The 26,312-nt window shown below is 36.7% G+C and overlaps 1 protein-coding gene across 3 annotated transcripts in view; it reads left to right on the top strand.

The window, feature by feature from the left end:
• The first annotated feature begins 7,827 nt into the window (after positions 1-7,827).
• Positions 7,828-26,312, top strand: part of ZMYM4 (zinc finger MYM-type containing 4) — a 145,220-nt gene continuing 126,735 nt past the window's right edge. The window contains exon 1 of one of the 3 annotated variants that reach the window (XM_064493771.1): positions 7,828-8,216. In XM_064493771.1, the coding sequence (XP_064349841.1) occupies positions 8,178-8,216 (39 nt within the window). In that variant the 5' untranslated portion in view covers positions 7,828-8,177. Of the gene's footprint in view, positions 8,226-8,309; positions 8,423-26,312 lie in introns of those variants that run through there. The other 2 variants (XM_064493770.1, XM_031464708.2) reach the window with 2 other exon arrangements.

The following is a 26,312-nucleotide window of genomic DNA, read 5'->3' as shown; positions in this document are numbered from 1 at the left end:
TTCCAATATATTTGGAGATGATTTACTATTTTTAATATGCTTTATTGATTCCTATTTAAAGAAAAAACTCTCTTGACCCACATTTCCCTTCTTTTACTATACTATTTCTTTAATCATCATAGCAAAATGTCTTAAAAGAACTATCCATATCTACTGTTCCCTTTATCTCCTATTCTCTATTTCCTATTCTTTCTTTAGCCCACTCCAGCCACTCCATACCAATTTCACTGAAATGGCTCTAGTCCAGATCACCAATGACCTTCCAGCCCTATAGTCAATTATTGGGCCTCATCATACTTGTCCTCGCAGTAACATTTGACAAATTGGTAATTGATCCTCTCTCTTGAAATACTCTTTATTGGGTTACCAAGACCACAGTCTTTCCTGGTTTTCCTGCTACCTTACTGATCTTCTTTCTCTTCTTGAGTTATAAATATTGGGGTGATTCAGGGCTTAGTTTAATTTATACTCTCTGGGTCATCCTATCTAGTCTTAAGACTTATACTGATGACTCCAACATTTCTATCTCTAAACCTGCTCTCTCTCCTGAGTTTCAGATGATAATGTCCAACTGCCCTTTTGACATTTCCACTTGGGCATCTAAGTGACATCTCATGTCCAAGACGTTACTCTTGCTTCCTACTTTGCCCTACTCTCTCAAAACGTTTGCTTTACTCTTCTCCATTTCAAATAATGAACAACACCAATAATCTAGCTGTTTAGGCTGAAAAGCTAAGAATTATCATTAAGTCATCTTTTTCTCTCATCTCCAGCATCCAATTCATCAACAGCAATCCCACTGGCTAAACCTCCAAAGCATACCCTGAATTCAAATATTTTTCACTATCTCCAGTGCCAATGCCCTGGGTCAAACCATTGCCATCTCTTACTCAGACTACTGCAGAATCTCTTAACTTATGTCCATTCTTGCCCCACTATGGTTCATTCTGCACGTGGTATCTGCAGGGTTCACATCACCTTTTTTTTTTTTTTAAGTCTCCAATAGCTTTCCCTCATACAACAGTAAAATCTTAAAAATCTTTACCATGGCCTCTAATTCTCTGACTTCATCCCCTGCCCATCTCTCACTCAATTCTAGTAACATTAGCACCTTGCTGTTCTTTAACATTTTACATTTGTTCCTGCTGAGGGGGTAACACTTGCTGATCCTTCTGCCTGAAATGCTCTGCCCAGACATTTGCACATAGCCAGCTCTTTCTCATTATTTAAGTCTCAGCACAAAATAATCTCTGACTGCCATATCTAAAGTGGTCCTTTCTAGACTGTAAAACAGAGTTAATTATAAACCTCATTTTCTATTGTATATTAGAAATCGACATAGATTTGTTATTACTATTTATTTAGAAATAAACGCAGAGAAGAATGACGATTCAAAGTTTCAAAGGCAAAAACATACTGATGAAGATCGTGGAGTGTAACAAGCCCTTCTTCCATATTTTTTATGTGATAGGAAGTTTTCTTTCTGAACAATAAATGTCAGTTGTTTCTGATTCTACCATGAAAAAATCAGTTATCATATGTTGATGGTTGAAATCATCATTTTTAATTCTTCAGCATGAAAAGAAAAAAAGAGGTGAAGTGACTTGCCTAAGGTGATACAGTTAGAGGCAGAATCAGAACAAAAATTTCAGCTTTTCTGAACTTCATTCTAGGGCTTTTCCACTTCGCGCGACCTTCTGAGGCAACTTCAGGGACTTATAGTTTAGGGCTGCCTTAAAGGGACTTACGTTCTCTCAAATCATGTCAGGTCCCCATAGTTTGCATATCATCTGCTTTTAGTTTCTTGAAGTATGAGTTTGGGTGGCGACAAAGTTAATGAGTTCAAGCTGAAACATATTTGCAGTAATTGGAGTCTACAAAGATTGGGTATTCCTCCTCTGTACTCCCTAACATTTTGCTCACTTCTTTTATACCACCCGGTTTAATTGTCTAATTATATGTCCATCTCAGTCATTATCTTATTTATCTCAGCACCCCTAATTTCTGGCATGTGCCAGGCTCATAAATAAGCAAATTGTGTTAAATCATCACGCAGTGGATATGAGGTTCTAGACCTCAGAGAAAGGTTTGGACTGAAGATGTCAATACAGGCAGCCAATGAATTATGTGCTAGATGAAATTCCACCAGGGAAACTTCCCATATTCCAGGCCCTATAAAGCTGACTCTGCTCCAGTCTCTGGCCCTATCTTACACACCTGGAGAACATTTATGCCTTAGTGGGTCACTTTTTAGTGAAGGGAAATGGGGAAAACATCTTGTTCACACGAGGGCAATGTAATGTGCACTTATTTGGGATTATACTTGTAAATCTCTGTGATAGGAGATTTTTATAAAGGACAATCTCTGAAAAAATGGAACTGAAAATGTTGACATTCTGTTAATAAAAGGTAGGGTAAACTTGTCATAAGGAATTCAAATAACTTCAAATCAGTAGCAACTTTTCCTCTATCTCCTGCATGCTACTTTTTTGAAAAAATGACAAACAAAATGTCCCTTATTGCTCAAATGTATGTCAAGATGTAAATCAGGGAAGGTTCAGCCCAACTCCCTAAACCTCTGTTAGAGAGGTAGGATCACTGGTGTTTGACTTAATGGCCCAGCAGCACTACAAAATTTTGCTGTGTCTTCAAACCACCAAAGCAAGATTAAATTGTAGTCTGAATAGCTTTTTAAATGAATTATACTTACATACACTTAATTTTTGAAAATTAATAACTCACATACAACATATATATTAACTACCAGCTAAACTGAATATTCTCCCTTTTTCCTACCATTTTTGGTAAGTAGTTAATTTTACTTGTATTTAGGTGTTCAGTCCTTTGAACCACTCTCCTCAGGCACACATGTCACTGAAGCTGAAAAGTTTCCATGGCCCTTCTTCCTATTATTTTTTATTCTTTCAAAAAGGAACAGAAATATATTTTATTACTTGCTGAGTTTTTGTTTTTCCATTGTCCTTATTCCAGAATGAGAATCTTTAAGTTCTTTTTCACTTTAATTGTTTATTACATAATATTTGAAGGTCATTCTTTGACTCAGAATTTTGTGCATAACGGCCTGGCATGTGAAAAGGAGGTAAGCATTATTTTCTCCAATTTTGGACAAGAAAAAAAAAGTGTTATCCTTTAAAAAAAGAATCAATCTTCTCCAGTTTTTTCAGCTAATTAAAATGCTTTGGTTCAAAGAAAAGCAGTAGACCAGATTTCTGGGTCTTCATTAGTCAAAGGGCAGTGTCAAATCAGAGGATCAACTTTTTTTCTGTTTCTTCTCTCCATTTCCATTGATACAATGGCAAATACTTGAAACAGTGAGATTAAATTGCTACATCTCAACAGCAGTCACCTAAATGTATGGAATCAAAGAAACCTAGAATTGGGATTAATTAGTAGACCATTTATGGCATATATGATGGGTGATGTAGCTCCCCTCCACCCCTCATCTGTGGCAGACATCACTAAATCAATTATTGAACCTAAATGTGGCTCCACAGATGTTTCTACACCCCAACAGCCATTACCAAGTAATTGGAGCTGCCAATGAGGCCCTAACTAGGCTAATCTAATCATCTTACGTTATTACCTTGAGGCCCATAAAGGTAAGGTGACTGGCCCAAGGTGACTGGCTTTGTGGCTGACAGAGAACTCCTATTTTGTATAATGTAAAAACCTGTTGTCTTATGAGCCTTGAATCAATTGCTGATCCCTCAGAACCCAGGAAGGGCACATAAGAGTCTAGACAGGATGGATCATTTCTATCTAGGAAGACAGATGAGTTCCTATGGCATCAAAAAACCCAAATGAGCAGCTGGAGACAGACAATGGAACATTACTTTTTCTCTTCCTATTCCACTGAGGCAGGGGATACAGAGGAGGAAAATTAAGATCCTTCTACAAGCCTTATAATTGTTGAATTCTTGAAACTGTCCCACCAGGTAGCAGGGAAAGAAGGAAGGGTCCTTCTACAAGTGGCAGTCCACAAGAAGGACACCCAATTCCCTTCTTTAGGTTCCCCAACCAGGGTTTTGAAGTTCTTGAGAAACTAACTAAATCAAAGAGCCCTACGCCAGTCCCTTTTTATCCCAACACTCTATTTTACCTTCTTTTAAACATTCTCAGAATTTATATACTACATATCTAAATGTCTAATTTTGTTTAACACATACATGAATCTAATGGATTGAATTCTCTTAGGTAATAACCTCTTTTGGAAAGAAACACCAAGTCCTTTCTACAGCTGCTCTCTACCTCTGCGCATGTCCCTAAGACAGTGTCTGTGTGTAGGAAGTGTTATGTTGTTGAGGAAGCCTGAGACCTTGGATCTACTTGGTGTCAGTACAGTTGTCTGACTTCTCTGGATGCTCAGCAACCTGCTCACGAGTGAGCAGTGTATCTCGTAGCTTGGCCTCACTAAGCTTGCTCAGGGCCTGGAGGCAAACCACAGGTCTTCCTGAGGTCTGGCTGTTACTACTTTTTGTTCACAGCTCAATCTTCAGAGCTGCCTCTCCCATACTTCTTAGCCAGTTCTCTTGGTTACCAGCCCAATTCCTTGACAGTGTATTTGCAAACTTCTGGATACATTTGATATCATACTAGAGCTAAGGCCACTCAGTTACAGAGCTCCTTCCCAGATCCTGTCTCTAATTTTGGGTTCTATTTGTTTCAAAACATCCTCCCTGCTCCAACACAAGACCCACAAAACTTAGATTCACCCTTGGCAAAAAGACACTCTGAGGATTAAATGTAGGTCTCCTCTCTCTCCCCAACCACACCTTGCAGTCACTTTTACTCATATGTGGCTGACTGCTTGTTGCTGTGGGCATAGTTCACAAGTCCTCTCTACTTGGAACTCCTAGCAGAAGCAAAGCAAGAATGCTTTCTTATTTTGAAGAACTAGAGTGGGAAGACAGGGGCATTTCAATCGTTGCCTCTCTTACCTCTCTCTTCCTTCTTCCTTCTACCTTTTCATTACGAGTCAGGCTTTCCTTTTACTTCTTTATGTCACAGCTTTATGGCTGAGCTGTCCTAGATGGAAAGAGTAGCTCCTCTGGAGTGTGAGAGAACTCTATGAGATTCTTATAACATGCTGAACTTTCTTTTTCCCTCCACGAAGCCTATTCTGTTCTCTCCTGATTAGGAAAAAAGGTCTCAGAGCTACACTTCAGGCAAGACTCTATAATGGAACATTATTTAAAGAAGCAAATTAAAGTGAATCAGCTTGATTTTCACAAAATATTACATGATTATATTCTATTGTTTTAAGACAAGTCAGAAAGTTGGATTTTTATGTGAAATATCCCATTTTAAATGCTGGTATATAATAAAATTTTAAATTAAAAATTTCAAAAGTATATAAAATAATATGCACTTTTGGTGTTAGGCACCAAAAGCATTCTAAGAAATTTAGAGATATTAACTAATTCTCCCAATAACTATTTTACAGATGAGGAAACTGAGGCACAGAGAAAGTAACTTGAACAAGCTTTATGTCGTTCAAACCAAATACATGATTGTGGGGAAGATTTGTCTGCAAGGCCACCAATTGGCAACTTCCAGTTTATTATATATTTGCATAAGCCAGAAAGAAAAAGGCTTTGAATCCTGGCTTGGCTTCTCTACTGAATGACCTTGGACTGTCACTTAACCTCTACAAAGCCCTCTGTAAAATTCGGATATCATGATTAAACCTCGCTAAGCATTAATTTTATCTTTTTTCCTTCCCCAACGTGGATGATTGCCCTGAACATTCATGGTATGCTTGTATATTATCTGGAATGCACAAATCCTGTCCATTATTCAAGACCCAACACATTCCCAATACCTCTAGAAATAGTCTGATATAGGAGAGAGCCCTGGGCTGTCTATTCCAGTTCTGATATTGATCTTAATCCTTTGTGTGATCTCAAGCAAGTCACATCTTCTTTCTAGGCCTCAAGTGGCTCCATCTTTAAAATATGGAGTTGGATGAAATCAATGACTATTTTAAAAAATATTTCATTTATTTATTATTTTATGGGGGACACAATTAGGCTTTCTTATTTTTGGAGGAAGTACTGGGGTTTGAACCCAGGACCTCATGCATGCTAAGAATGCACTCTACCACTTGAAGTATACCCTCCCCTATCTGAAAGCAATGACTTTAAACTGTGTTCCGAGAAACACATTTCTCTAACTGTGGGAGGGGGCATCAAAGAAGCAGAAGAGTGAGGGTTAGGGGGAAGCTGGGTGAGCAGGCTTATGGGTTCCTTATTTCCACTTCAAATTTAGCAACTCCATTTTAAGCGGCCAGATTTTATTAGAAGGGAGTATTCTATTGCCAATAAAACAGGTAGAAATGACTGTGCCATTCATGTACCCATATTCCCTAGAACTACCTTTTTTCCCCCTTAGCTTCTCTTTTTCTTTCCTTCTTGTCCTTAACATGGAACGAAAGGGTCTGACATATCTTTTAAATTCTGTCTGAAATACACTTTTTTTTTTTTTTTTTGTCTTTCTCTCCTCTTTCCTGCCCAGAAGTGAAATTAAAGGTGAACAGGAGTAAGCAAAGACCAGCATGGAAACTCCTACCAATCTCACAGTTTTCAGCAAAATGTGATGGATTAGGAAACTTCTCAGTTTCAAAATATCTACCAAGTAACATTTAAAAGTTAAAGTGACACACAAAACTTACATCTCATTATCCTGTAATTTTAGGAGTCGTTCATTTGCATTTGAATGTTTCTTGTCATGGAGAATGACTTTCAGGAAGTAACTTCTGTGTTTCTTTGTTACATGATTGCCCTTAAGCTATCATTATGAACTCCTTTAGGGCAATTTTCCCAACTGAGGCTGGGGCACTGGAATGGATGAAGGGAAATGGATCAAGCCCTCATTCTCTTCAGTCATCTTCTGCTTCCAAGATAGGCCCAAATCTATTTCCCAATTTTCTGCTTAGAGAATAAGATGCTCATCCTCTAAGTCAGATTCTCAAAGCTCCTTCAATGGAGGTGAATGAGGACACACAATATTTGCAAATCACCACACATCTTCAGAGGATAATTTCAGTGTTCTTGAAATATCATGAACCTTCATTTTTAATCTTCTAGATTAAAATGAATTTATTTGAAAACAGCTTGGTGCGCTGAAAGCCTGGAGGGCTGACTCAGGTCTTGATTCCAATTTCACACCAGCGCGCTTTGGGGCAAATTACTTCCCTTGACCAGGCTGCAGTTTTACTATCGGGAGCATCAGACTTGACAGTTCTTAAGATTCCTCTTGATTTAGATATTCAAAGGACAAATTACTATTGAGGAAATTATCTCCAGTTGTTGGTGCAGTCTTCAAAATCACCAAAGGCTCTGGTTTTGAGGTTAGGCTATCAGAGTTGGCCTTTAATATTCTATGCCCTGTGTTTCAGATCAGGCTGTTTACAGGCAGGAAAGCTGGATCTTCTGGAGATGACTGGCTTGTTCCTTCATTGCTTGGGATACTTCACATTCAGCGGTCCACTGTGAACTTCAGCTCTACACCATTTTTCCTTTACAATGGTACCTCCGCAGTCAGGTGTCAGATGGTGATCTGGACCCCTCACTGACATTTCACCCAATTCTCCAGATAGCCCTTTCACTAATTTCCTTCATTCTTCCTTCATCCCTGCGTCATGGCCCCTTTAAGGAAGCGGCCATAGTTGAGTGGTGGGAGCAGCTGCTGGCAGCAAAGAGACTTGCAGGATTTGGCCTACCCTGGGCCACTTAACGCGCACGCTCAAGACCGGGGGCTTGGTGGGAAAGGAAGGAGGGGCTTAGGGTGCGCCTGCGCATCAAGGGCGCGCGCAAGGGGCTGGTTTGGTGATCCCTTTAAGAAACCGCAGGCGGAGGAATTTCTCTGAGAGAAAATAATCCTACTCACGGGGCCCCTTGGAGGCCATTAACCCCCCGAGTCCCGAACCCCCCCTTTCCCGGGCAGGCCCTACAGCCTACGCGCGCACCCGTGGGATCTCAAGATCTCCGACCCGGCGCGCGGCATCCGCCCCCTCCCCACTCTCAGCGCCAGGCCCGGCCAGGTCCGGGGAAGCTGCCGCGAGGCGGCCGTGCCTGCAGTGTGGGCGGGGGCCGGGGGCTCGAGAGGTTCCGCCGCCACCGCGCTGGGAGCCGCAGCGGTTCCGAGCGGGGCCCAACATGGCGGAGAGAGAGGTGGAGTCCGGCCCCCGAAAGAGGGTAGGTGAGGTGAGGCAGAACTCGGGCGGCGGGAGGCGGGCGGCTGGCGGCGGGGGGCGGGGCGGGGGCTGCGTCCCGGGGCCGGGGCCGGGAATGGGCCAAGCGTAGGCTCGTGGAGGGGTCGCCGAGGCCCGGTCCGGGGAAGGTTGCGGGCAGGACTGAGGCAGCCTTGGGTCTGGAGCGCGCTGAGAGTGGTCTTTTGGCAGGTGGGACAAAGATTTGCGGCTTGTTGGGAGGGGGAGGGGCGGGGGCTGTTGTTTGTGTTTTTTAATTTTTCCAGCGGGGTGGGTTATCTGGGCTAGAGGACGGAGAGTGTCAGGTACTTAAGTGCATCTTTAGTAAACCAGAGGCTGGAAGTTTAATAGGAGAGAGGTCAGGTAGGGGGTGGTGGTGGCGGGAATAAGTCGTGGAGGGGTCTCATGAAGAATAACCAAGAGGGTTTTTCAGTAACACCATCGCGAATTCATTTTCCTGCCTCCTTTCCCCTCCCCCCATAACCGTTATCAGGACCAAGGTGGAGATGGTGCTCTTACCTGAGAAGTGGGGTCGTTGGCATGTCCTGATTTGGGAGAAAGATTTTGGCAACTATAAATGTCATGTTCTAGTCTAGTTTCTTTACCAAAAATTAACGTGGAAGAGTGTGACAAGTTTTGTCATAACAAGGATGTACCCAACCAACTTGCAGAGGTGAAGCCAATCCTACGTAGGAGTTGTTGAATGCCTTTTAAAGTTTGCCTTGAAACTTTTATTTGATTCTGAATGATTTCTTTTTTCAGATGGAGAATAATACTATTCTGTCGATTGAGCAGTATTTTTCAGATTTTCCTATTACACACCCCAGCCCCCTCTGCCCGCTTAGCGTGTTAAAGCAGAAAGTTTCTTATAAGTAATTATCCTTGTTGGAAACGGTCTCAAAATGATCAAATTAATGTTCAGCCAACCGCCTAAAAAATTACTGCTTAATCTTCACTTAGAATGCCCTTTTGATTTATCGTAAAATTGGCAATCTCATAATGATATTACAGCTAACATTTTGAGGGCTTACCATGTGCCTGACACGGTGCTTTATAGGAAGAATTAAACCTCACATCAATTATGTAAAACCCATTTTGCAGATGAGGAAAGGTAGACATAAAAGGGTTAAGTAAGTTACTTTAGATCAGGTCAGATAGCTAGTTAAGAGGTTGAGCTGCGATTTGAATCCATGTTTGTCCCAACTACAGTGCTTACGTTGGGCGCCACATGGGTGTTTTTGAAATCTGTGTTTCTCTCCTTAAAAGCTTGAATGGTAAATAACCAAGGAAGTGTCAAATAGTATTTTTTTCAACAATTTATTAGGAAAACGTTTTTAACTAAACAGCAAGACTGAAAAAATGTGCAGGGAGTGTCCATAGTAGCCACTACTTAGATTCTACCATTAGCATTTTACTATACTTGTTTAGTATAGTTAATCTGTTAATCTACATCTATCACTTTATCTGTTCATCAGTTCTTCTTTCAGTGCTTTTCTTTGTAGTATTGAGCAATTAAAATTTAATGTTGATAGTCTTAGGTTTATAAAACTTCAGGTCTTCCTCATGCAATAATTAGTCATACATAGGACAAAGTAAGCTGTATGATAGTATGTCTAAATAGTTAGTATAAATATTGGGTATGGAATGCACATGCTTTGAAATTTTAAGTTGTTCTTCAAGCTGTGAGCCAGTTTTAAACTGGATCCTCATGCTTGAGTGAAGGCATATGGCATATGGTCCACCAATTAAAATATATAGACTAAATTACCTTAGATGTGTAATGTTTATTCAAGGAGGTCTCTGAATCTAGTTGCTCCTAATGCTGTTGTCATTCACTGTGTAAGACAGAATGTTCTAGAAAATCTATGCATTTTTGGTAACACATTCAACTAGATTTTAAATACTTTCTCTTTTAATATACTTAAAAGGTGGCATACTGGTCGCAGTCTAAACTGTATTATTTTTAACAATGTGTAGTATACACAGCACTTGTACAGGTTTTCCCCATTATTTTGCCAGTTTCATTGTGAAGGAAGGCTACAGTCATTATCTTTTAGGCTCTGTAATCCATTTTGTTTTTGACATTTGACTAGAATGCCCAGTATGGTTGTCTTAAATAGTACACATGGTACACATTTTTTGTGCGTGTGAGCGCGCACTAAACTCCACGTGGATGCCATATGTGTACTCCAAGCAGATTAGTGGGTACTATGTACAGATTACAGTATCTTTTAAAATAATTTGACTATTTGCCTTGAGGTGATTAAACAAACTACATAGGCCTAGTAATAAGTTTAGGTTATTTAGTCTGAAATTGCTTTGATGACATAGTATTGTATTTATGATTACTGCCTTTGACCTTTATAATCTTAAGTCACAAAAAGTTGTTGAACTCCTGTGCTAGTTGATGAACTACATGGTCGGCATTGTGCTATGATACATGATATTTATGATCATTTAGGATTATATATTTTGACTCTTTGCTGAATTGTGAATTCCATAGTGGTAGGGCCATTGTATTGATTTTTGCATCGCTAACACCTATGACCTCCACATAATAGGAACTCAGAAGACTTATACTGATTTTTGGTAAGAAAATTTACCAGTTACGGTAGAGGCTCTATGGCTTGGGGACTAAGTTAATCTGGTTTGTAATTTCATATCACTCTTTATACCTCAAAGTTCTCTTCTGTGCATCCAGATTTAAGAATCTTCTGATTGTTATGGATTTTAGTTAGGCGAGAGTGTGTGTTTTAAAACCATTGGGTTAACAATCTTAAATTCTTTGTAGGTCTTCCTGGTGTCTTACCTTTTGTAGGCACTTAAGAAAATTGGTGTTAATTGGTTAAGATTGATTTGATTGTATTCACGCTATATCTGAATGCCATTCTCTCAATTTCTAAACATGGGGAAGCTTAGTATGTAGGTGGGTGAGCACTATATCCATCATCTCTGCAATAGAGAGAACCAGGTTCGTATGAAGGCCAGTATTATACACACACTCATACTTTCTTACTTTTAAAGTCAGGATAATTTTGAGATATTTATAAATTTTGTTTTTTAAGATTGTAAAATTTTTATTTTGTAAAATTTAAAGTTCATTAGATAGGCGTGTAGATAGTGAAATTATTTTATGCATGGCTGTTATCATAAACTGTTATGAAGCATGAGATCTAAATAAATCCGGTGGCAATTTTTTTTTGGTGAAATCCCTTTATCTTTTCAAAGGTTACATACAAAATAATACGACATTTGTGAATATATGTGTTATTACCTGGTCTAGTAAGTTGTATCTATTTTTATACTTAAACTTTTCTGTATATTAAATTTGAGGTATGTATGTTTGGTATGTTTAAAAGAAAGAGAAAGCATATGTATAAGTAGTTGCTTCCATTTTTGTAAAAACAAACTGATCTTTCTCTCCTCCCCACATATGTGTTTATACTTGTATATATATGAGCTTGGAGAAAGTTGTGGAGGATGCATGTCAGGTTGTTACCATTGATTACCTTCAGCAGGTAGGGATGAGAAAGGAAAGGGAGAATAAAGGGGAAATTTTCTAAAATGGAAAAATACTCATGGTATGATATTAAGTGAAAACGTAATCTGTATTGTTGTTATTAATATGTAAAAATTGAACACGTGTCTGGACAAGGAATAGACAATAACATGAACAAACGAAAACATTGATTTTATCATGTGATGGGATTATGGAGAAACTTTGTTTTGGATTTCTGTTATTTTAATACTTTATAATAAAATAATTGCAAAAGGTTTACCCCTCTTAATTCCTTAATGAGCTTTTTATCTTTCATCTTTTTGTTAAATGTGCTACTTAAATACACAGTGGTACATATCATTAGAAGTATTTGTGGTTCACGTGTACACAATGTAAATCATCTGCTTTGAGAATGCATTGGCTCTTTGTAAAGAGTATTTGGAAGAGACCATTCCAGTGTTGATAATGATCCTGAATTGTTTTCACAGTGCCCATCTTGTAACTAGCAGAGCCTTCTGTAAATAATGATAAAACTTGTTATTTATAAACATTTAAGTTCCAGTCATTATTCTAAATATTTTATGTGTAGTATACCCTTTAATTCTCATTAATTCCAAGAATAGTAATCACTGTTATTGTCCCATTTTATATATGAGGAAACTGCAGCACAAAGAGAGTTCAAGATCATGATATAATAGGCTGAACTAGGATCAAGTGCAACTTGAAAAATTGTACTGTTTGATAAATAGTATAGGTTAGAATTCTTTATAATAATATAATTAATATGTATTCATTAATTATTACTATATTATGGTATATGGTAATATACGTAAATAATAGTATAGATCCAGAATTCATTATCTGGAATTTTTGGTTGTTAAAATACATTGAATTATATTTAAGTCAAATTGATGTAAATTACTTCTCAAGAACAATTAAATTAACTTTTTGCCTAAGAAATACATCTTGAGATAACCTTAAAACGTATCTTTGCAACTCATAGGTTTATTTTTAAGAAATATACACTAAATATTTTAAACCTGTGATTTATTTTAAAGACAAAGCTTATGTTTCCTTCGAAAATGGAATGATTTTATTATATACTAAAGAAAATAAAAGTAAATAAATGTAAAATTGCAATTCCCTGGATATTTAGAAGGTATTTTCGAGTTCTGTATTGGGGACCAACCACTTTTTAAAGAAGACTGACATTTCCTTTAAATATTCTGATTATTTTTCTGTGAGTTAGCTCTATGTAATTATTTTAGCAAAAGGAAGAGAAAGGAAGGCATTATAGCACAGAATGAGGTTGAACTATACAAAATTGCTAATATTTGACCATTCAGTCTCCAAAAATGCATTTTCTTATGTCTCAGCCTAATAGTAAGAGCATGGGCTTTTGAAAGTCAGGTAGTGTACAATCTCTGGTATTTAGCAATGGTATACCCACACCCAGTTTCTTATACTATGGAATACTTACAATAATGTTATTTTAGTTCCATTCTTATATCTCTCTGGCCTCGCAGAAGCTTGAGCTAGCTTTCTTTCTGCCTTTGACCAAAGATGGTACCTGAGCAAACCTTTTTGTCCAACATGTAGACTACCCACTACTCTTTAAACTCAAGGATCATATGTGTTTATCTTTCTTTACAGTTCCCAACGTGTCTGATAAATTTAAATTATGTGTATGTACTCATATGCATACTATACATTTATAGGCAGAATTTAAAAACTTTATTATATTTCATGATTCCATATCAATATAGAATATAAAATATAGATTGGTACAATGAAACCCCATGCCCTTATTACCTAGCTTTGATAACTAAACAGTTACCAACATTTTGCCATTCCTGTCTCATGTGACTTCTTCCTTTTTCTTTTCTTTTCCTTTTTTTTTGTTGAAATAATTTCTAAGAAATTTCAAGCATCACATCTATTTAATCTATAAATACTTCTGTATGTATTTTAACAGGTAAGAATTTAAAAAGAAGAACAACCACAATACTGTTATATCTAACAAAATTAGGAGTTCCTTAATCCAGTCTATATTCACATCCTCTGATTGTTTAAATGTCTTTTTACAGTTAGTTTGGTCAAATCACTATCTAAATAAGATGCACCATTTCATTTGGTTTCTAGGTCTTTTAAGTTTCTCTTAACTTTAACACTCCCCTGCCCTCGCACATACCCCCCTGCACTTTTTCCCATGCTATTTATTTGCTGAAAAAACTAGGTCATTTGTCTGGGAGAATTTCCTATATTCTCATTTTGGTTGATTGACTTCTTATGGTGTTTAATGTGTTCAATTACCCTTCATATTTCCCATAAAATAGGTATAGAGCAGGGGTTCCCTATTTTGGCTGAAACTTTAGAATTACCTGGAAAGCTTTTAAATATCTTGCTTCTCAGATCAATTAAATCAGAATTCATCTTGTAGATTCTAAGCATCAATATTAAAAAAAATATCCTAAGTGATGTCAGTCTGCAGCCAAAGTGAGAACTTGAATTGGTAGAGCTTTATGAGATTTAGGTTCAGTTTCCTTGGAAAGAAAAATTCATGCGTAGTGATTATATAATTTATTTCTAATCAAACATTTTTAAGAATGAAAAGATGTGCTATTAATAATTACAGTGAGACAGTAGCCATGAACTGGTTCTGTCCTGGACTAATCAGGATGTATAATCCCTCTATTAGATGATGCTATGAATTTTTGTTGCATTATTTCAGGGGCATATAAGTCATTGTCATTCTTTAGTGATACTAAAATTGATCAGTTTAGGTTCTCAGCAGAATCCAAACAGTTTTTTCTTAATTTTTCACATAATGAATTTATCACCCATTGATGACTGTTGTCTAGATCCATTATTTCATTAGAAGAGTGATTTTATCATTTCTCCTGTATTTATTTACTGGAATTCTTCCATAAAGAGTTCCTTGATCAATAATTTGGTTACCCTGTAATATCATCTGTACAGGAAAAGCAGAGTAAATGCTTATTTCTCCCTCTTTATTTACCAGTTTAAAGAAGATTGAATTGATGCCTTAGCAAATCCCAAAGGTGAGGTTTGGGAGGAGATATCATTGTGACCTCATGAACTTTAATATAGTTGATATATTTAAATTTATTGTGGTCAGTATCCTTTTTGATGTTTAAATTTGTCATTTTTTTTTTTATCAGTGGTTATCTGTATTAGTTGCCTAAGGCTGCTGTAACAGATTACAACTTAGCTTAAAACAACAAAATTTGTTTTCTCACAGTGTTGGAGGCTAGGTGTCTGAAATTAAGGTGTCGGCAAGGCCATATTCTCTCTGAAGGCTTTAGGGAAGAATCCTTCCTTGCCTGTTCCTGCTTCTGGTGGACTGATTTGTGTTCCTTGATTTGTGGCAGCATAACTTCAATCTCTGCCTACATCTTCACATGGCCACCTGTCTGTGTCTTTTCTATCTCTCTTAGGGATACTCTTCATTGGATTTAGGGTCCATCCTAATTCAGGATAATCTCATTTCAAGATCCTTATCAGTGACATCTGCTAAACCCATTCTGCACATATTCTAAGATTCTGGGTGGTCATGTCTTTTAGGAGTCACAATTCAACCTACCACAGTCCACCCACTTGTCTCCAAAACTTCTCACCCATTCTATATGCAAAATGCATTCACCTCATCTCAACATCCCTTAAAGTTTTAACCCACTACAGCATGAACTTTTAAGCCCAGAACCTCAATTAATGTCATCAGCTCCAAAACTCCCAAATCTTAGCATCTCAACCATCTGAATTAGGTACAGGTGTGACTCTGGGTATGATCTATCTTGAGTAAAATTTTTCTTTATCTGTGGACCTGTGACCAGAAAACAAGTTTTCTGCCTCCAAAATACAATCATGGCACCGTATGGTGTAGACATTGCCATTCCAAAAGGAATAAAATGAAAGAAATAAGGGGACTGCTAATCCCAATCAAGTTCAAAACCCATCAGGACAAAATTGATTAGGTTTCAAGGCCTGAATAATTCTCTGTGCCTTGATAGGTCCTCTTGGTCCATGGAGGCACTGTAGACCCCTGCTTTGGGCTTCTGTTTCTCTAGCCTCTGCCTTTGTGTCTGTAGCTCTGTTTTTAGAGTCTTCTTTTTCTTGAAGAGTAGCACATGTTTGCAACTGAGTAGCTTTGTTAGCTGTTCCCTGCCCATAGAATTCCAAAAGTCAGACAGCTTTTTTTTTTTTTTTTTTTTTTTTTTTTTGGTCTGATCTCTGTTCCTTTAATTGCAGGCTGGCTGTGTTTTTGCTGGTATAATAATGCTCAGAAACCTTGTGAGTCTCCTCTATATTTTAAGGGTATCCACACAATTAGAGGGTGCTTCACAGATCTTTCCTGGATAACCTCATGTCTATTCCTGATTAAAGTTGAGGTGATTAATTGGATCCATGAGTCACCTAATATCTTCAGCAAATGGTTGCCCAGCCACACCCTTGGCCCTCTCTCTAGAGCACTTTTCTTACAGTAAATTTCCCAATTTTAACATCCTTTACGATCTGGATAGGCTGAGAACCTCCCAAATCATTGAGTTGTTTTCCTCTTTACTTAACAGTCTCTTCTTCAATTTATCTCTTTCCTCTTTTTATTGTACGCAAGCAAGGAGAAACCAGACTCACCTCAACACTTTGCTTAGAGATTTCCTTAGCTAAATATCCAAGGTCACTGCTTCCAAGTTCTGCTTCCTACCCAACAGTAGAACACTATTCAGCTGAGTCTTCTGCTGAAACTAGATCACCATCTAGTTCCATTTAATATATTCTTCATTTCTCTCTAAATCTCCAGAAGCACCAGAAGCACTCTTAACATATTTTCCAACATTCTGTTTGTAGTATATGCATTCCAACATTCTGTTATACTTATTTAAAAAAAAAGAATAGATAAACAAGATTATACTGTATAGCACAGGGAAATATATACAAGATCTTGTGGTAGCTCACAGCAAAAAAATGTGACAATGAATATACGTATGTTCATGGTATATGTATTCTTTAAGGTAATAGAAGCTTTCTCTTTTTCACTCCTCACTTCTTTCTGAACCTTCCCCAGAATTGGTGAATATAAATATATCCATATTTATACCAAGCATCTCTTCAAGGCAATCTAGATTTTTCCTATCATGTTTCTCAAAATTCATCCACTGTCTACCCTTTTCCCAATTCCAAAGCTACATTTTTGCGTATCTGTTACAGCAGCATGCCAGTGTTATGTACCAAAATCTGTATTAGTTTCCTAGGTTTGCCATAACAAGTCATTACAAATTTGGTGACTTAAACAACAGAAATTTATTCCCTCACAGTTCTGATGGCTGAAAGTCCAAAATCAAGGTGTCAGCAAGGCCATGTTGTCTCTGAAGGCTCTAGGGAAGAATCCTTTGTCTCTTCCAGCCTCTATAGCCCCAGGTATTTCTTGATTTTTGTGGCAGCATAACTCCAGCCTTTGCCTGCATCTTCACATGGCCTTCTCTGTGTCTTCTTTTCTGTCTAAAGACAATGTTCATTGGATTTAGGGCCCACCCTAGTCCAGTGTGATCTCATTTCAAGATCCTTACATTAATTACATGTGCAAAGAAGCTTATTTCAAAAAGATCATATTCTGAGATTCTAGTTGGACATATCTTTTGGGGGCCACAGTTCAGCCTACAACAGGGTCATTAAAGTTAGCACCTGAATCTTTTTTAAAAATTGCTATTATTTTATATTTAAACAATTACCTTAAAAATTTTTATGTCTTAAAATATACATAAAATTGACCATTTAAATTATTTAAAGTATATAATTCAATGGCGTTAAGTACATTAACAATATTGTGCCACTGTCACCACTGTTTTACCCTAAACAGAAACTCCGTATATACATTAAGGCATAACTCTCCGTTGCCCTTACCTCTAGCCCCTGGTGTGCTTTCTGCCTCACTGAATTTGCCTATTCTAGATATTTCATATAAATGGAATCATAAGTATTTGACCTTTGGTGTCTGGCTTATTTCACTTAGCATAATATTTTCAAGGTTCACCCATGTAGCATGTATCAGAACTTCATTTTTTTAACGGCTGAGTTACAGTTCATTGTACGTGTAGAACACATTTTGTTTATCTATTCCTCTGTTGATTGACACTTGGGTTGTCTCTGCCTTTTGGCTGTTGTGGAAAATGCTGCTGTAAACATTGCCATAGAAGTTTCTGAGTCCCTGCTTTCAGTTCTTTTGGGTATGTACCTAAAAATGGATTTCCTGGATCATTTAGAAATTCTGTGTTTATCTTTTTGAGGAATCACCAAACTTTTCCAGAGGCTGTGCCCATTTCTATTCCCACCAGCAATGCATGAAGGTTCTGATTTCTCTACATCCTCTCAAACATTTATTCTTTTCTTTTGATAATAGCTGTTCTTATCCTAGTGGATGTGAAGTAGTATCTCATTGTGGGTTTTTTTTTCTTCCACATTTATTGAGATACAGCTGACATACAGGACTGTGTAAGTTTAAGGTCTACAGCGTAATAATTTGACTTACATACGTCATGAAATGATTATCACAGTTTAGTGAACATGCATCATCTCATATAGATAATAAACTTAAATAAATACGAAAAAATTTTTTCCATGTGATGAGAACTCTTGGGACTTTCTTTCATATATCACAGCAGTGTTAATTGTATTTATCATGTTGTACATTACATTCATTGTGGTTTTTATTTGTATTTTTCCAGTGACTAATGATGTTGAGTATCTTTTCTTGTTCTGACTATTTGTATATCTTCCTTGGAGAAGTATCTGTTTAAATCTTTTTCCCATTTTTTAATTGGGTAATTTGTCTTGTAGTTGTTGAGTCATAGGAGTTCTTTATGTATTCTGGGTATTAAACTCTTATCAGATATGTGAGTTGTAAATATTTTCTACCATTCTGTGGGTTGTCTTTTGATTCTCAATTGTGTCCTTTGATCCACATTTTCAATTTTGATGAAGTCTAGTTTGCCTGTTTTTCTTTTGTAGCTTGTGCTTTTGTTGTCATATGCAAGAAACCATTGCCAAATCCAAGATCATGTAGTTTTTCTCATGTTTTCTTCTAAGAGTTGTAATTTAGCCCCTTAGCTTAGTCTTTAATACATTTTAAGCTAATTTTGTTTATGATATAAGGTAAGCATACAGTTTTTTTCTTGTATATGGATATCCAGTTTTTCCAGCATCTTGTGTTAAAGTCTCTTCTTTTTCTGTTGAATGATCTTGGCACCCTTGTCAAAACTCCGTTGGCCTTTGTATTAATCAGCTTGGACTGCCATAACAAAATACCAGAGACTGGGTAACTTAAACCATGTAAATTTACTTCTCATAGATCTGGAGGCTGGGAAGTCTAAGATCAAAGTGCTGACAAGGTAGATTTCATCCTGAGGCCTCTTCTCTTGGCTTGTTGGCATTCGCCATCATCCTCTCATGATCTTTTCTTTGTATGTGGTCAGGAAGAAAATGAGCAAGCTGTGTGGTGTCTCTTTTCATAAGAGCACTATTTCCATCATAAGGGCCCTCTCAAAGGTCCCATCTCCAAGTATACCACTGGGGTTTCAGGCTTCAGCCTGTGAATACTGAAGACACAAACCTTCAGTCCATAATAACCATCTATGTCAGGGCTTATTTCTGGACTTTCAGCTCTTGGTCTGTATGTCTTTTCGTGCCAGTACTACACTGTTTTGCTTGCTGTAGCTATGTAGGAAGTTTGTAATTGGATAAGTCCTCCAACTTTGTTGGTTTATTTTCCTCCCCAGGTTGTTTTGGCTACTTGAGGTCTTTTAAAATTCCATAGGAAATCTGAGATTTTTTTTTCTGTTTTTGCACAAGCTATCTTTGGAATTTTGTTAGAGATTGAATTGAATTTGTAAATCTCTTGGATAGTATTTTCATTCCTACACTATTAAGTGCCCTAGTCAATGAACATGGGATGTCTTTCCATTTATTCAGGTTTTCTCTAATGTCTTTCAGTAATGTTTTGTACAAGTCTCTCAGTGTTTTAAGTCTTGTACCTCTTGGTTAAATTTTCCCTAAGTAACAATCAGTGTAATACACTACATTAATAAAATGAAGGGGAAAAAATCACATGATCATCTTTATTAATGTAGGGAAAAAGCATTTGAAAAATTCCAGCACCCTTTTAAAAACACCCAAGATGGGGAGGGTATAGCTCAGTGGTAGAGTACACGCTTAGCATGCATGAGGTCCTGGATTCAATCCCCAGTACCTCCATTAAAATAAATAAATAAATAAACAACACTCAAGGAACTACGAATAGAAGGGAATTTCCTCAATATGCTACAGACTATATATGAAAAATCATAGCTAACATCATATTCGATGGTGAAAGACTGAAAATTTTTCCCCTCAGAATAGGAATAAGACAGGGATGCCCTCTTTTGACATTTATACTTAATTCAGTGTTTAAAGGTTTAGCCAAAGGAGTTAGGCAAGAAAGAAAATGTATCCAAATTGGAAAGAAAGATGTAAAGCTATATTTATGGAGGACATGATCATGTAAGTAGAAACCCCTGAAAATCCCCCCCCCCAAATCAAACCCTGTGATACATTCAGCAAAGTTTAGGATAAAAAATCAACACACAATCAGTTCTATTTCTATACGGTAACAATGAACAATCAAGAAAATGATTTCATTTATTTAGAAAAAGAATAAACTACTTAGGCACCTCTATCCTTTTGATTTAACTCCAGTAGTCCTTGAAAGATTTTTCCCTTTTTGGCCAAAAAGATGTTCCTTGGCTTGTCCTATACATTACTATCTCAGATTTGGAATTCAAGAAGTCCTGGTCTCTTCCAGTGGGAAATGGTAGTTGTAGACTACAATTTGAACTCAGGCAAGCCTTTTGAAGTTGAAATCTTTTTGAGATGGTATCAGCTGTGTATTTCCCATTCACTCCTCAACCCACATCTGCTTTTCTTTCGGTTTTGCCACTGAAATTCTCTTTAAGATCACTGAAATGACCTAATAGTCACCAAGTCTCTTGGATGCTTTTTCAAAGCTTTTCTTATTCGATTTTTCTTAAACATCTGACCCTATTGCCCATTCCCTCTTTAAAATGGCATTCTCTTGGTTCTTCTCTTGAATTGCTTTTCAGTCATCTTTGACTCTTTTTGCTTGCGCAATAGGTCTTGTTGCCTCAGCCTGTTTTTTTTTTGGGGGGGGTAATCTCTTCTAATGGGTAGTTTTAACCAACACCCATTAAATACATTATGTGATTTCTTCTTTGCTTCTCTTTTGTCTCTAAAACTCAAAATTGGTGTTTCCAAATATATGCTTTGACTTGTATTTTGATGTCCTACAAGTATTGCTAGCTCAGTATGCCTAAAATGGAACTCTGTATCCTTGGCAGGTACTTACTCTCCCAAAGAATGCCCTATTCCTTCTTAACCTGTTTTTCTTCCTGTGTTCTCTCACCCAAGTTAGAAACCTCTGAGTCATCTTGCTTCTTCCCTTTATAATCGGTAAATTAAGATTATCTCAGATAATGATTTTAACAACTTTATTTCTACTGTCACCACCCTAGTTCTCTTGTTTTCCCTTTTCGTTCTCTGGTATTTCCTCTACCTTATTCATTTTCTACATGGAGACTGATTTGTCTTTGAAAATGAGAATCTGTTTACCTATAAGGTAACAAGGTGGCTCCCTTACTACTATTCCAAGATAGGTACTCTTTGGATTTTTTCCCTGTGGCAAGAGGCAGGTTGCCTGACAGCTCTTACTCTCCTCCTAGAAATTTACTTTTTCTTTATGGGAGAGTTTCTTTCTGATTATTTCTACTACCATGCTAAGCCTTGGTAGGGGTGCTGTTTCGGCCCTGTAATCGAAATATGGAGACAGAATTTTTCCTTGCTTCCACCCAACACGGCTGACCCCAGGCTGTGACTTTTAAACAAGACTTTATTAAAAGTTAGTATAGTAGGAGGGAATTAGGAAACAAATATAGCTGGCTCTTATGTATGGGTTATCTAGGAGAAATGGGCAAATTTACCTGCTGAGCCTCCAGCCTGTCTTCTAGTGAGCAGAGGACGTCTTTTCTTTGGGACCCGGAAGCAGGTTGAGATCTGGGGGAGAAACTCATTTCCCCCCCTTTCTTCTAACATCATGACCTATAATTTGTTGGGTTTTTTTGGCTGACTAACACTGGGAATATCAGTTTACTTCAAGAGATTCAGTCTTCTTCTTGCAAAGATGTGTTAGCCTTTGGCTCCAATAGAGCAAATAGACCAACATCAGTATAAGAGAGATTGGTTCATTCAGCAAATATTTAGGATGTGTCATGCATGGTTTTAGTGGTGGAAAAATAGTAATGAACAGAAAAGGCAAGACTCAAGTCTAGTGGCAGTGGTAGGGTGAAGACAGAAAATAAGTAAGAAATAAAATAATTTCAAGTAGTGAAGAAGATAAGATAGCATAGGATAACATGATAGTGAAACAATTCTGAGAAGCCAGTTTGTAGTTTTTAAATATGATCTCTTTAAAAGATCTCTTTTGCTGTTGTATACGGGATGAACTTCAGGGGGCAAAATGTGAAACAGGGTCAGTTAAGAGGCTATTGGTGTAATCCTAGTGTGAAAGTAAGTGGAGTAGTTGGAGATGGTGAGAGCTGATTGTGATATATTTTGTAGATGGAGTCAGTGGGACTTGTTGATGGTAAATGTAGGGAAATAAAGAAGACTGCTGACTCCTAGGTTTTCACCTTGATAAACTGGATAGTTAGTGGCACCATAAACTGAGTTAGGAAAACCGGGAAAGAATACACACAGTAATGGAGTTGAAGGAGTAAACTATTATTTCCTTACATTAGATTAGTCTGCTGATCTAAATTGCTCATAATTAGTATGTAACAACATTGTAAAGTGTAGATCAGAGTTTCTCAACCTCAGAACCCCTGACATTTTGGACCAGGTAATTCCCTCTTTGGGAAGGGTGAGATGGCCTGTGCATTGTGAATGTTTAGCAGCATACTTGCCCTCTGTCAGCTGCATGCCAGTAGCACTCACTCCCCATTTGTGACAACTAAAAATACCTCCAGGCATGGCCAGATGTCTCTTGAGGGTCAGCTTGCCTCTGGTTGAGTACCACTGCTCTAGATATTTTTACCATATATCCGAAGGCCTGTTGAAATTGTTCTAATCTATGTGTCCAGCTGTGTAACCAGTCTCTTAAATAAATTCTGACAATGCAGTTACATTGATTGACATGCTTTTTTCTTAACTTTGTGCCTTTTAAAAAGTCATATTTTTTATTCAGCCATAACTACTGGCTATATTTAGCAGTATATTTCTTTCCAGGATATTTCTGTGCAGTGTACATGATTAACATGTACAATATGTTAACATGATTGACATCATATGTTCAATTTTGTTTCTTGAGTTTTTTAACCTAAATTTTCATCCTAAGCACAGTCCTCTGTTATTAAAAATATCCTTATAAACATAATTTTAATGGCTTTGTAATATTCTGTGGTATAGATAACCCATAATGTAGGAGTATTCTCCCATTCTTATTTTTTTCAGGAGGGAAAGTATAGCTCAGTGGTATAATGCATGCTAGCATAAGGTCTGGGTTCAATTCCCAGTACTTCCATTAAAAGTAAATAAATAAGTAATCTAATTCCCTCCCCTCACCTCCCCAAACAAAACAAAACAAATTAAAAAAATTATTTTTCCCTATTAAAAATGGGGCTAAATTGAAGGGAATGCTGGGACAAGGTAGTGAGGGCCAAAGGGTTTGAAATTTCTAGGGTGATGAAACTATTCTGAAATTGATTGTGGTGATGGTTGTTTAACTCTGAATATACTAACAATCATTGAATTGTGCACTTTGAATGGGTGAATTATATGGCATGTGTATTATATCTCATTAAAGTTGTTACAGGAAGAGGAGGCTAAAGCAAACAGCAATATATGTAATTTTTGTCTGTAGCTTTAGAAGTGAAATTACTGATTCAAGAATATATATTTAAGGTTTATTGAGGGATAATTTATATAGAGTAAAATTCACCCTTTTTATTGTACAATTCAATAAAGTTTTGACAAAGGCATTTAGTTTATAACTATCACTGTAGTCAAGATATAGAACAACTGTCTATCCATCAACTCCCAAATTCCTTCATGCCCCTTTACAGCCAGTCTTCTAACTCTAGCCCCTGGTCTGTTTTCTGTTCTATAGTTTTGCATTTTCAGAAAGTCATGTAAATGACATCATACAGTATTATGCAGCTTTTTGAGTTTTACTTCTTTCACTTAGCATAATGAGATTCATCCATATTGTTGCATGCGTCAGCAGTTCCTTTTTATTGGTCACTAATTTTCCATTTTATGGATGTACCATAATTTTTTCTATCTCTTTGCCAGTTGAAAGACATTGTATTGTTCTAGTTTTGGGTGATCATGAATAAAGTCATAATAAATAGTCACCTAGAGGTTTGTTTTTTTTTAAAAGACAATATTTTAGCAAGAATATATTACCTTTAGCAATTGGCTGTTTCAAAAAATTTTAAAACAAAGTATACAAAAGGGAAAAAAAACCCTTATTTCCAAGAAAATTAATAATAAGGAAAAAGTTTTTTATGTTGGGTGTAATTTCTTTGTTTATATTTGTTCAGACTTAATCTCTTTCTAGAATTAATTTGAGGCAGTTTACAAAAAATACATATATGTGTGTGTGATATATATATATATATATATATATACACACATATATTTATAAAGATTGAAAGAAGGACCATGATAGAGGAAAATACAGATACTATAATTCTAATGTGATTGATCAGAGAATATGATTAGTTAAATATGTACAATTATCAAATGGAGCAAACATTACTGCATATGCTAAGAAACAGTGTTTTCTGGCACTGATTCTAAAAGTAATTTCAGATGTTAATCTTCAGTAGGAGACACTGAGTAATATAATGAACTATGTCCTCAGTAACATTTTGTTTTTAACAGAAGAAAGCGGTCTGAACTTGCCTGTAGGTTTTTATATAAACATATGTTTTCACTTCCTTTGGATAATAATTAAGTGTGGGATTGCTGGATCATATATGTTTCATTCATTGTGTTTTGAAAGTTACTTATATATTTTGTTAGAAATCCTGTGTTTTACAAATTTTTATCCTAGTCTATGGCTCATCTTTATTTTAATAGTGTTTTTCAAAGAGTAGAAATAGAGATTGAGGCTGGTGAATGCATATATACACAAAGACACAAATTTAATTTTGTGGGAATCAGCACATAGACAGCACTAGAGGACCCAGGAGAAAACATACAGTGGTGTATTTTTTAAAATTAGCAGTCTCCTTCAGAATCCCCTTGGGAACATCCCCCCCCCCCCGATCTTCTGAACTAGAATATGGGGGAGAAAGTGGAAGATTGCAGAGTAGGAACCACGGTCATAGTAGAATTTGGCCCTGGTAGTTAACAGTAACATAGTTTGTGTTTCCTTCTGGGTAAAATGGAAATAAAGACACTATCTCACTCTTTGTAGGTTTCAGTAGGTTAGTGCACATGAATACACTAGATAGTAATTTCTAGAAGCAAAAGGGAAAGAGCAGGAGCTGTGGATAGTGTCATGAAAGCCTTAGAAATCATTGGTGGGAACTGGGAATAAACATTAATTACTCTTTTCTTACTTTCCATTCTGTTTGACACTTGAATTATTTAAAGCAGCAAATGTTTGCTCTGCTTATTCTTTCATTCAACCCTTTTGTTCTCCTAAAATTGACTGATGTTCTCAGAATTTCTTGAATTCCAGTGTATCATAGTAACTTCCTTGCTTTTTTATATGATTTTGATATGGTTTTTCATGAATTTATGTCAATGTTGAAATGCTTCTCTAAAGATAGTTACAGAAAAGATGCATGTTTTAAAAAAAAGAAAGGAAAGAAAAGATGCATGTTTACTGACCTTTAGTTTTCATGTTTGGTGTCTTAACATAATGTATTAGAGAAGTAAATACTTTCCTTACTATGATTTTTATATATGGAAAATAATTTTTTAAAGAAGCAGTGTTCAACCACAGTGAAGAGGAAAAAAGTGTCCTGTGTCTAGTAACAAAGGAAGATTTGCTTTATTTGTTTAATTGTCATTTTTTGGAAGAAAGTAGTACAGAAAGGTCTCCAAGTAGTTATTTTTAGGGTTGTTGTAAGTTTTGTTTGGAAAAAAACTGCTTGTTTAGTGTTAGGAATACAGCTCTGCATTTAAGAGATTTCTACTTGGTTACTTCTTTTTCTAACCTTTGTTAGGAAAATTTTCAAACATACATGTAGAGCAAATAGTTCAACTAATGCTCATGTATTCATCATTCATCTTTTTAAAGATTTATCAACTCTGCTTCTTGTTTCATCTATTTCTCCTACATTTCTTTCCCTGTGATATTTGAAAGCAAATCCTAGACATATTTCTTTTCGCCTATTTATGCATGAAGTATGTATCTCTAAAGGTATTCTCTTTAAAAAAACACAACCATAATACCATTATCACACTGAACAAAATCAGCAGTAATTTTTTAATATCACCTAATACTCT

Source organism: Camelus dromedarius, chromosome 14 (genome assembly GCF_036321535.1).
Source record: "Camelus dromedarius isolate mCamDro1 chromosome 14, mCamDro1.pat, whole genome shotgun sequence".
In the NCBI taxonomy this organism is placed as follows: Eukaryota; Metazoa; Chordata; class Mammalia; order Artiodactyla; family Camelidae; genus Camelus; species Camelus dromedarius.
This window is presented reverse-complemented; position numbering and strand designations above follow the sequence as displayed.